The sequence below is a fragment of the Aulostomus chinensis genome, chromosome 1 (assembly GCF_037954235.1).
Source record: "Aulostomus chinensis isolate RoL2024-O1b breed Wild chromosome 1, RoL_Achi_v1.0, whole genome shotgun sequence".
NCBI lineage: Eukaryota > Metazoa > Chordata > Actinopteri > Syngnathiformes > Aulostomidae > Aulostomus > Aulostomus chinensis.
The window spans coordinates 44,650,400-44,662,613 of NC_141320.1; the positions used below are offsets into that span (position 1 = coordinate 44,650,400).

General features: G+C 47.3%; 1 protein-coding gene across 1 annotated transcript in view; it reads left to right on the forward strand.

Moving 5' to 3' along the window:
* Positions 1 to 1,150: 1,150 nt before the first annotated feature.
* The window catches only part of LOC147271819 (protein NLRC3-like), a 16,320-nt gene continuing 5,256 nt past the window's right edge, over positions 1,151 to 12,214 (forward strand). The window contains exons 1-6 of the mRNA XM_086202776.1: positions 1,151 to 1,265; positions 5,728 to 5,932; positions 6,073 to 6,183; positions 6,362 to 6,440; positions 6,542 to 6,737; positions 6,919 to 8,713. Of these exons, the coding sequence (XP_086058902.1) occupies positions 5,742 to 5,932; positions 6,073 to 6,183; positions 6,362 to 6,440; positions 6,542 to 6,737; positions 6,919 to 8,713 (2,372 nt within the window). The 5' untranslated portion in view covers positions 1,151 to 1,265; positions 5,728 to 5,741. The remainder of the gene's footprint in view (positions 1,266 to 5,727; positions 5,933 to 6,072; positions 6,184 to 6,361; positions 6,441 to 6,541; positions 6,738 to 6,918; positions 8,714 to 12,214) is intronic.

Genomic DNA, 12,214 nt, shown 5'->3' on the forward strand with positions numbered 1-12,214 from the left:
CACAGAGCTTGATGGGCTCTGTTGGTCCTCTAGCAGTCAGACCTGGGTTCAACACTGCTGCAGTTCTACATCTGGACCACGTTTTGTTCAAGTCTAATTCATGTTTCCCCTTCACACAAAACTGGTCATGCATTTGTTTTAAATCAAAGAATTCTTGTACTTTATTCCATCAATGTGAACCCTTTGTTCATGGAAACTGTTTCATCTAGCAAATCTATAACCTGCACTTCTTCTGAAGATCTTGTGTCGCTCCATGTTGGAGTTCCAAAGTTGGAGGTAAGAGTGAGGGTGTGAGAGGAGGGCTGGACGGGTGAGGAGGGAGAGGTTGAAGTGGACAAAAGGCCAGGCTGCAGCACAGATAGAGGAGTTGTTGTTGCCCAGTTCTGATGGAGGAGTCAGAGTGAAAGGAGGGAAAGGAACCTGAACGAGTGAAAGGAGAGGTGTGTATGACTGAAGGGGAAACGCCTCCTGGCTCCTCCAGCTGTGATTGGTGGGAATGGTCAGTGGGCGTGACTAAGGTGTGTGTGGGTATTGTAGTACAGTTGACTCATAGCTTGGCAACCAGCCCAGAAGATACACAGACACAGAAAGTTAAAAATAGTCCCCCCGTGCTCACCTGGACTCCTGCACAGACGTTCATGTTTTTCCTCTTGTCTTTTATTCCAAGTGCCAATAGAAGAACAGGTTAAAGGTGCAACTTGTAAAATGAGTACCGTATCAACCGTCCTAATCGGGGCGAAGAACCCAGAGCTTTTAAAACAAAGGTTAGAAATTTCTGAAAAGTGGGAGAAGCGAACCAAAGGGACGACCCCAGCATGGCCCAAGGGTGGCACCTCTAATGTGTAAAGACTTCAGTCAGATAACAACATGAATAATATTGATGGCAGTTCAGGTCTGAATGGGGGAGCAGGAGGAAAACTGGGAGATGATGAGACCCTGGACAGAGACAAGCTGCAGCTGTTCAAAGACGTCTCTCAGGGAATCCTGGAAGAACTCGATGTGACCTCATGAAGGTCTGGAAGTGTTGAAGCAGGGACAGGAACTCAACTGCTGCTGCTGGGATCCATCTGATCTGGAGCCATCATAGAGGCAGGCAGCACCATCTAGTGGAGAGATGGGACAACTGCATGTAACTGGTTTCTGCCTGTGGCCTGACTGGTTTTCAGGTTGTTCTCGTTGACTTGTTATGAGGAAGCGACGCCAGATCAAATGCACATAAACACCTGGCCTGAGGAGGGAGAAGGAGCAGCGTCTCTCTGATCCAGGTATGAAGGCCATGATTAATGGACATGTCTGTCCATGTCGGTCACCTGTTTGTCTTGAACCGCTAACTGAATTAAAGGAGGGGGAAGAAGGAGGGAAGAAAAGAACCATTGAACGAGTGTGCAGGTTGAGTTCAGCAGGTGAGAACCCCCCAGACCAACAGGATCCCTCTGACTGAGTTGGCTCCCTGCTTGAGTGTCCAGCTGAACCGTCTCCATCAGGAGGTGTGAAGGTGGGATTCTAGCTGGTTCACAACGAGCGTCAGTGGGAACGTTCACAGCAAACCAGCAGCGCTTGGTTTCTCATGTTGCGTCATCAGGGAAGAATGCAGGGAGAGTATGAACGGGTCCAACCGGATCTTAACATGCCAGACTTCACACTGGAGTTGAGGGACAGCCGCTGTGTCTCATCCAGACATGAAAGAGGGTCCTGACCACAGCATCATTCAGTGTTGCTGTTTGAGGTCCTGGAGGCGGAGCAGCTGCTAGAAAAGCCTGAGTTTATGATTCTGAGCTGTTGGAGGAGTGAAGCTGAGACTCAAACCTGGAATCTGATCCGAACCATCAGAGTTTCCTGATGCTTGGATCAACATTCCGAGTAGGAATGTTGGACTGAGATCTTTCCAAAGTCAGAGCTGCTGGTTCCTTCACCTGCACTCGCTGCTTCATGGAGATTCTGTTCTCCATCAGAAGGTGATGACACCAACAGTCTGATAGTCAGGTTGTCATGGTGATACGTTTGTGACTCTGGTCCCAGGTTGGGACCAGAGTCACAAACTGTTCTGTGAAACACAGCAACAATGAAGACACAGCAGCCCGTTCATCGTCCAGATCATGGACATAGTAAAGAGTAGATCCCGCATCCGCCGCTACCACGAATGGGCGCTGTCGAGAAATGCCGCCGCCAACTTGGTCCGGTCGCCCGCCTCACTCTGCACCGCTGTTTAACCGGCGCAATGAAGTCTCAGCGCATTAAATGAATCATAGTTCGCTCAATACTACGCTATTTTTTCCTCTACAAAAGTCATTCAAAGATTCATGATGGAGGCCATAACTTTTTGGCGTTTTCAAACACTCATAATGAATCAAATAATATTTTAGAAGATGCCGGCAGTGGCTGTAGATGCCATAGTAACATAATTAATCAAGGATAACTAGGTTAGAGCTGGTTCCTGCTACGTCTCAGTGATTATTAAAAACTGGCCATTTTAATTGGCTAATTTAATATATATTTGATTATATTTGATTTTGTTTAATTTTATAGATCTGTATACACACACTAATAATGTCATATAGAAGCAGACTGTCTACTTTAATAATTGGAAAATTGAAGAAATACCCACAAATATAGAGCCTACATATCCAAAAATTGCACAATTTCAAGTTAAACCTAAGAACATCCATCCATCATCATCTGCTGCTTATTCCTACACATTAATGGTCGCGGGGGGCTGGAGCCTATCCCATCACCTATGGGCAAGAGGCGGTGTTCACCCTGGACAGGTCACCAGTCCATCACAGGGCCAACATACAGAGACGAACAACCATTCACACTCACACCTACGGTCAATTTAGAGTATCAATCAGCCTCGTCCCCTCTTGATGTCTTTGGACTGTGGGAGGAAGCTGGAGTACCAGAGAGAACCCACACAGGAACAGGGAGAACATGGAGACTCACACAGAAAGATCCTATGCTGGAGCCGGGACTCCAACCTGGAACCTTCTTGCTGTGAGGCCACAGTGCTGACCACTGCACCACCGTGCAGACCCCCAAGAACATATGAGATAATATTCAATTTGTAGTCAGAGTACAATGAATACTATTAGTATTAATAGTATACTATAAATAGTACCATAAACTGAGCAAACACGTACTGTAATGCTTAAAGTAGTATTTTTGTGGCTGCCGGGTCATCCTGAGGAGTCTCAGATCTGCTGGAGGCAAGACAGAAAGACAGGGATGGATGGATAAGATGGATAGATACAAAAAAATCTTTAAAAAAAGAGTTCACTTTCCTACTTTCTATTTTATTCCTTCAAGTTTCTTCTCTCCCAAACAAAGTTTTCCAATCGAATGCTAATCTGTTGCTAACACCAAAGTTGCTATAATTGTGAATAAGTCAGCTGTCTTCAAGTGACTCTACCATCAGGTAGAATGTTGAGGAAACGTTTAATCCTACTTGTGAAAAGTTAACCCTTGAGCCCTGCTCGCTACCGTCCGCACACTGGCACAGGAATACGGCGCACAGTGCTCCGGCATCGCTGAATCACCATACGAATGACTGGAGCGTATGGGAGCTTGACCGGACCAAGATGGCGGCCGTATTTCTCGCTGCGCAGCAGTCCGAGCGGTGTCTACTCTTTATTGTGTCCATGGTCCAGATCGTGTCTGAGGCATACCACCCAGGCGCACCTGCTCCTGTGACGAAGGTTCCACCCTGATGCGGCACATTTTCACCATGTTTCAATGTCGAAACTGACATAAAATTTAACATGACAGCGATGTCGTTCAATTCTATTAAGGTGGTATTAAACCCTGGCAACAAAGAAATTTTTTTTTTAATTAAATGAATATCTGAACAGGCTGCACGGTGGTGCAGTGGTCAGCACTGTGGCCTCACAGCAAGAAGGTTCCGGGTTCGAGTCCTGGCTCCAGCACAGGATCTTTCTGTGTGGAGTCTCCATGTTCTCCCTGTTCCTGTCTGGTCCCTTCTGTATATAGCTGCTTTATTACATTTGTGTATCACAACTGGGGAAATAAATATTGTTACAACTTATGCAACTCTGTCGTGTTTTGCCATCAGTGGTTTAATGTCTGGATCCCACCACTGCCACCAAATGTCACACCCCGGACACGGTTATGGGTAGTGTGAGACCCAGACATTAAACCATTGATGGCAAAACACGACAGAGTTGCATAAGTTGTAACAATATTTATGTCCCCAGTTGTGATACACAAATGTAATAAAGCAGCTATATACAGAAGGGACCAGAGGTCTGTAATAAAAATAATCAAAACTAAATAACAAGCTCAAAACCAAAGCATAATAACTCAGATACAAATCAAAATATTTAACAATGATCAAATGCATACATTCCATGTTTTAGCAGTATACTTTCAAGAATAAATCAAATATGCATATTCTGTGTTTTAGCAGTCACAATACTTTCAACAAGAATAAATCAAATATGCATATTCTATGTTTTAGCAGTCAATACTTTCAACAAGAATAAGTCAATGCGCATATCAACCATGGTTTACTCTTAGCTTAATCAATAGAAAGAACATCATAACTTGGAAACAATAGAACTTTTAAGAAACAATATTCACCTCTGGACCTCAGCAATGAGCACCTCACCCCAGCAGAGTTAACAGCAGACTGCCTTGTAAGCCCACTCTCACCCCTTATATACTCTCATGGCCCCTCCCACCAGACAGACCAAAGACCAGTTAAGGGGAGTTGTATTGTTTTCCCAAATTGTTCTGTGTACCTTAACATACAGCAAAGAAACACCATGTCCTTCAGTGACCATATATATCTGCTACTTTGCAATAAACAAATGTCCAGTGTCCTTCATTGACCAAACCCATTCACATGTCCATGTACTGTTCGAGTTCCCCTGTCTCCGGACAGGGAATGGTTCGCCCCAATTTGGGCGTAGCCTTCGACGCCTACTTAAAGGCTCCAGCCCCACCCTGACTCTTTTAGGATCCAGTTCAGAGCCCTGGTGAGGGAGAAGGTTGTAATTTGTTTGATGCATGGTTTTGTGAATAAATGTCCTTTAATGTTGCTGGTTGTTTCCGGGTTTGTCCATGTTATCCCACCAAACAATTGTGCACTTATTGAGGTGGGTTAGGGACAAACAGTGACAGTGGGGTCTAGACTGTCACAGGTTCTCTCTGGTACTCCAGCTTCCTCCACAGTCCAAAGACATCAAGAGGGGACGAGGCTGATTGATACTCTAAATTGACTGTAGGTGTGACTGTGAGTGAGAATGGTTGTTTGTCTCTGTATGTTGGTCCTGCGATGGACTGGCGACCTGTCCAGGGTGAACCCCGCCTCTCACCTGTAGATGCTGGGATAGGCTCCACCCTCCCACCCCGCGACCCTGACTAGTAAGGAATAAGCGGCAGACGACGATGGAATATCTCAACACAAAAATGGTCGCACTATTTTTGGGCATGTCACACGTTCATTTGTCAGACTTTGATGTTGGATCTGATAGCAGCTCTTTCAGTTCAGAGCAGCTCAACCAGACAAAGTTCAACTGTCCTCCTGGAGTCCAAAGGTTCAGGTCTTCTTGCTGCTATCAGATGACTTCCGTCCTCCAGACAGAGAAGAATGAATGTCTCTCCACCATGTTTCTGAAGAGGAGAAGGATTTGAACTTGGAGGAGTCACAAGTTTGGGTCCTGAGATGTGAAGCTTGTTGATAAATGAAGGTGTTGTTGTGTTTGTGTGAAGGTTTGAACTCTGATATGAATCAGAGTGAGGACCTAGAGGAGGGAGCCCCTCCCCAGAAAACCAGGCTGGACTCTACTGGTCCTGGAGCTGGAGCTGGAGCTGGACCTGGAGCTGGACCTGGACCCAGGTGTGTGTCCTTCAGAAGCAACGCCTGTATGGATCAGCCGATTTCTTTCAAAGATGGTCAACAGTCTTCTGGTCAGAGGTGAGCTCTGAGGACTGAAACTCATTTTTCTCAGGCATTTTTTTTATCGTCATCATTAAAACGTTTGACCTTCAACATTTTCCTGTTTTCCTGGATGATTTTTCCTGATCGTCAGCATTGATCAGTGTTGTTTCCATCAGGTTCTCTCAGAGGACACCAGACCCCCCCGAACCCAGCTGTGTGTCCATGAAGAGTGATTGGTCTATGGGTCTTCCTCTCAAGTTCAAAGGTGGACTGGAGTCTGATCCCAGGTGAGAATGTAAACTGTCTGTTCTGATACGATCTCTTCCACTCAAGAGCAGGGGGCTATGGGCAGGTCTGGGACCAGCCACAGACCCCCCCATCTCTGCTGGGTCCAGGTCCCTGCTACCATGAAGGTCCCTGGTGTTCCTTTACTATTGGTTCTTTGACTTCATCTTGTCTCCACAGACTTGATCAGCAGAACTCAGATGGTCTCGGTGGTGAATCCATCCAGCAACACCCAGCACACCTGGACTCCATCTTTATGGTCTGTGAGGGTTCAGTCACTCACTGGAGACCAGCAGGTTTTCAGTCACATGACCTGTTTTTGCCTCCACTCGTTTCACTCTGACATTTATTCTGTTCCAGCTGCTGGAGGAGAAGATTGTTGACTTTGTGAAGAAGGAGCTGAAGAGATTCCGGAGGGTTCTGAGTCCAGATGAACCAGAGGAGTGGTTGGATGATGAGGAGGAGCAGAGGAGGAGCAGAGAGGCGTTCATGAAGATCACACTGGACTTCCTCAAGAGAATGAATCAGGAGCAGCTGGCTGACCGTCTGCTCAGCAGTAAGATGATTTGAACAGCTTTAAAGCTGGAGTGCATCATGTTTTGATCCAAATGAAGGTTCCTCACATTCAAGCCCTCGTCAAACCAGTTCCAGCTTCCTTCCTGCAGCACCCAGATATATCAGGACCAGGACGAGTCCCAGTGTTCACCCTTGACTCCATTTGTTCTTTGTTCATTCAGGAACTTCTGCAGCCTGCCAAAGTCAACTGAAGTCCAACCTGCAGAAGAAGTTTGAGTGTGTATTTGAGGGGGTCGCTAAAGCAGGAAACCCAAGCCTTCTGAATCAGATCTACACAGAGCTCCACATCACCGAGGGAGGGGCTGCAGAGGTCAATGAGGAACACGAGGTCAGACAGATTGAGGCAGCATCCAGGAAACCAGCCGCACGAGACACAACCATCAGACTAGAAGACCTCTTTAGAGCCTCAGCTGGAAGAGAGACAGCAGTCAGGACCGTGCTGACAAAGGGAGTGGCTGGCATCGGGAAGACGGTCCTAACACACAAGTTGACACTGGACTGGGCTGAAGGCAGAACCAACCAGCACATAGACTTCATGTTCCCGTTCACCTTCAGAGAGCTGAATGTGCTGAAGCAGAGGAACTTCAGCTTGGTGGAACTTGTTCATCTCTTCTTCTCTGAAATCAAAGAAGCAGGAATCAGCAGGTTGGAAGAGTTCCAGGTTGCGTTGATCTTTGACGGTCTGGACGAGTGTCGACTCCCTCTGGACTTCCACAACAACCGGACCGTGACCGATGCTACAGAGTCCACCTCAGTGGACGAGCTGCTGACAAACCTCATCAGAGGGACACTGCTTCCCTCCGCTCACCTCTTGATGACCACACGACCTGCAGCAGCCAATCAGATCCCTGCTGAGTGTGTTGACATGGTGACGGAGGTGAGAGGGTTCACTGACCCCCAGAAGGAGGAGTACTTCAGGAAGAGATTCAGAGATGAGGAACAGGCCGAGACCATGGTCTCCCACATCAAGAGGTCCCGAAGCCTCCACATCATGTGTCACATCCCCGTCTTCTGCTGGATCACTGCGACCGTCCTGGAGGACCTGTTGATCACCAGAGAGAGAGGAGAATTGCCAAAGACCCTGACTGAGATGTACATTCACTTCCTGGTGGTTCAGGCCAAAGTCAAGAAGGTCAAGTATGATGGAGGAGCTGAGACGGATCCACACTGGACTCCAGAGAGCAGGAGGATGATGAAGGCTCTGGGAAAACTGGCTTTTGATCAGCTGCAGAGAGGCAACCTGATCTTCTATGAATGTGACCTGACAGAGTGTGGCATCGACATCAGAGCAGCCTCTGTGTACTCAGGAGTGTTCACTCAGATCTTCAGAGAGGAGAGAGGACTGTACCAGGACCGGGTGTTCTGCTTCGTTCATCTGAGTGTTCAGGAGTTTCTGGCTGCTCTTCATGTCCATCTGACCTTCATCAACTCTGGAGTCAATCTGCTGACAGAGAAACAAACATCCCGGAGGTCACGAGTCTTCAGAGGTGAACCTGAACTAAAACACCTGCACCAGAGAGCTGTGGACCAGGCCTTGAAGAGTCCCAATGGACACCTGGACTTGTTCCTCCGCTTCCTCCTGGGTCTCTCACTGCAGACCAATCAGACTCTCCTGCAAGGTTTGGTGTCACAGACAGAAAGAAGCTCAGAGACCAAACAGGAAATAGTTGAGTTCATCAAGACGAAGATGAATGAGGATCTGTCTCCAGAGAGAAGCATCAACCTGATCCACTGTCTGAATGAACTGAACGATGATTCTCTGGTGGAGGAGATCCAGCGTCTGCTGGGATCAGGACGTCTGTCCTCAGCTAAACTGTCTCCAGCTCAGTGGTCGGCTCTGGTCTTCATCTTACTGTCCTCAGAAGATCTGGACGTGTTTGACCTGAGCAAATATTCAGCTTCAGAGGAGGCTCTTCTGAGGCTGCTGCCAGTGGTCAAAGCTTCAACTGCAGCTCGGTAGGTGGATGAAGTCCTGGATGTGTGATGAGACTTTTACCAGTTGAACTTCATATGTGAGGAACACCTCTGGTTCTCATCCTCCACCCTCTCATGGTCTGAGTCTCTGTAGGAAGTTGGAGCAGGATAGAACAGGAAAGAACAGAGACCAGAATGTGGTGGAACAGGGAGGACATTTGGCCGATGTCCCGTCCAAAGAGTTTGGTCAGAATGATGAGAGCAGAACATCCTGAGCTGGACTACTAGATATTTCTTCTAGTTTAACAAGCTCTCCTCCACATGAAGGGAAGGCATTCATGAGGGCTGAAGTTCAATCATGATGTCCATGTTCTGTTTCTCCAACAACTGATCAGAAGAGTCTTTTTGTTCTGATCTCATCAGATGTCTGTGTAGGTTCTCATTCATCCAGGTCATCGTAGATCGAAGCGAAGTAAAATCTGGTCAACTGGAAGTAAGTTTATCTTGAAGACGTTTCACCTCTCATCCGAGAGGCTTCTTCAGTTCTAGTGAAGAGTGTGGAAACTCCAGCTTATAAACCTATGTGGGAGTGGTCAGTGCTATTGTGGTGGAAACGACCCTCCCGAGACTCACCTGGCCTCCCCAAACGACAGTCGTGGTGCAGTGTCAGGGAGTTTCAGGGGTGGTCGTTAGGGAGTTTCACCGACCACTCAGATGCTAATGGGCTGTGCTGGCAGCAGTCGTTCCACATGGGTCTTTCAGCTGAGCTCTTTGGGGAAGGTTTGAAAGGACTTGGTTGTAAATAGGTGAAAGGAAATGTCGCAGTCCACCTCCTCTGTTCAAAGATGGTTTCTCTATCTTGACGTGGATGGCTTCTTTAACTCCTCTTTCAAACCATCTGTCCTCTCTGTCGAGGATTTGGACATGGTCGTCCTGGAAGGAGTGGCTTTCCTCCTTGAGGTGGAGGAAAACCGCTGAGTCCTGTCCTCCAGAGTTGGCTCTTCTATGTTGGGCCATGCGCTTGTTGAGGGGCTGTTTGGTTTCCCCTATGTAGAGATCCGTACAGTGAGGTCTGCACGGATCTGCCTGCAGAGGAGGTGGACTGCGACATTTCCTTTCACCTATTTACAACCAAGTCCTTTCAAAGCTTCCCCAAAGAGCTCAGCTGAAAGACCCATGTGGAACGGCTGCTGCCAGCACAGTCCATTAGCATCTGAGTGGTCGGTGAAACTCCCTAACGACCACCCCTGAAACTCCCTGACACCTCACAACGACTGTCGTTTGGGGAGGCCAGGTGAGTCTCGGGAGGGTCGTTTCCACCACAATAGCACTGACCACTCCCACATAGGTTTATAAGCTGGAAATTCCACACTCTTCACTAGAACTGAAGAAGCCTCTTGGATGAGAGGTGAAACGTCTTCAAGATAAACCTACATCCAGTTGACCAGATTTTACTTCGCTTCGATCTCATCAGATGTTCTTCTGGTTTTACTTTGTTCTTCTCCTCCTTTTCCTCTGGTGGATGCTTGATAAATTCCCTCCAGAGCCTATTTTTCTTCTTAAAGTCTTTCTCCAAACCCTTTGTTCACCTTGGTTCCCTCCTCTTTAGGAACTTGTCTCAACTCCTTCAACAGACAACGTCGGTCAAAAAGAGTCCAAAATGGCTGTCAAACCTCATCCTAGGATTCCCTGCTGTCCTCTCCAGAAACTTCCTGTCAATCAGGACTCTCAGGTTCTGCTCTGAGCCTTCATTGCCTCTGGTGATTTGTTCCCTCCAAACTCTTCCTCTGCCTGTTTGTTCTGAGTTTGAAGTTCTTCTTCATCTCTGCCACTGTAAACAGGCAAATGGTGGCTCCCACCAGCCACTAACAGTTGACTTTCCTCTGTCCATCAATCACATTGATAGAAAGATTGTCCATCAGTGCTGCTCTGTTCTCTCAGGTTCTCTTAGGTTCTACAACGACTGGATAGAAACTCCACTCAACATGAAGGAACAAATTCTGCAGTTTTGAATGATCAACAGATTTCACCAAATCCAACAAACCAAACTCTCACTTTATCCTGATGCTCTTCACGTCATCCTGGAAGTGGATGAAACTGATCGACGCGTGACCCGGCGCTCTAGAAACACAACTAACTAATATGGTTCTGCATCTGTCAGCCTCAATTTCAGAGGTCACACATCCATCAGCTTCTCAGTAACCATGGTGATCTGATCAAGAACCTGGCATTGAAGAGCAACAGCCCCCTCTCTCTCTGACCCTGGTTGGACTAAACCTTTCAGAGCCTCTCCTCCATGCTGCAGCTCATTATCATTCAGCCAAGGCTCCAAAGTTGCTGCTCACTAAATCTCTGCTGAAACTGATGACGCTCTCTTTGATTGAGGAGAAGTTGCTGCAGAGCCTCCTGCTGGTGAAGTGAAGGACTGAAAACTGCTCCATTTGACTCCAGAACTGAACTCCTCTTCAGAATAACAGTCACAGTTCAAGCTGATGTTCTGGTGGAAGTGGATCTCTGATCAGTGGCATTTTCTAACTCCTAAATTGTTGGATCTTGACAGCAGAAGACTTCCAAAGTGTGGATTCACTCATTTTCTTCCAGTTTTCCCAGATTTATCTCTCCCAAACTGAGGTTGCTGATATTTCACAGCACAACTCCATTGACAGTGGGACATCTCCTCACCCCTCCTCCTCTCCTCCTCAACATTCAACATTGTCATGAATGTTGATCAAGATCTTCCAGGTCTCTGACCACTGTCACTTTTACCTGCTCAGGTGAGCGTTCAGTCTGATCAGGACTCTCCAGCTCCTCTCCACCAGTCCTGAATTCTCTTCCTCTTTGTCAGGATTCTGTCTCAGAGTCAGTTTGTCTTTGTGAGAGGCTCTTCTGCATGGACACCTGGACTCTTTGCTCCTCAGCTTCATGTTTTCTGCTCACAAATGGAGCGATGATGCTGAGCCTGTTGTTGTGTCTCTGGTTTGGTGGACGAGCAGCGATCTGGTCCCTGTTCATAGGAACCTCTCTGTTGTTGAAGAACTCCCTGACTCACTGCTCAAGTGACTGCAGTTCACCTCTGGGTGCGTCCTCACCCTGCTGGTCAGCAGCTGTGAGGCAGCAGAGGTGCGGTGGCTGGTCTCAGGTCCAGACATCACCAAGTCCTCGTCCTTGTTTGTTGCTCCAAATCTTCCCCTCTCTTTTCAGTCTCTTCTCTTCTCTGGTCTTCTTCTTTGATGGCAGCCTTCAGGTGCTGCTCTTCATCAGTCTAATCTAGTTGGTCCCTCTGTTGCTGGCAACCTGACGTCGATCCTCTGACTTGAAGTTCAGAGACTTTTGAACTTCCTCATCGTCTTCTGCTGGTTTATTAGCAATGTTTTCTTTGGTTCATTATGAATGGACTTGGAAAGAAAAAAGAAAACAACTTTCCTGAGAGACTCCAGCTCATCCAATATGGCCGCTGTGACATCACATTGTAGCACACGTCATCAAAAGAGACCAAAAATAGTAGAAATCAATCAGACAAGTTTTTTTTTTTTACCCTGTCCT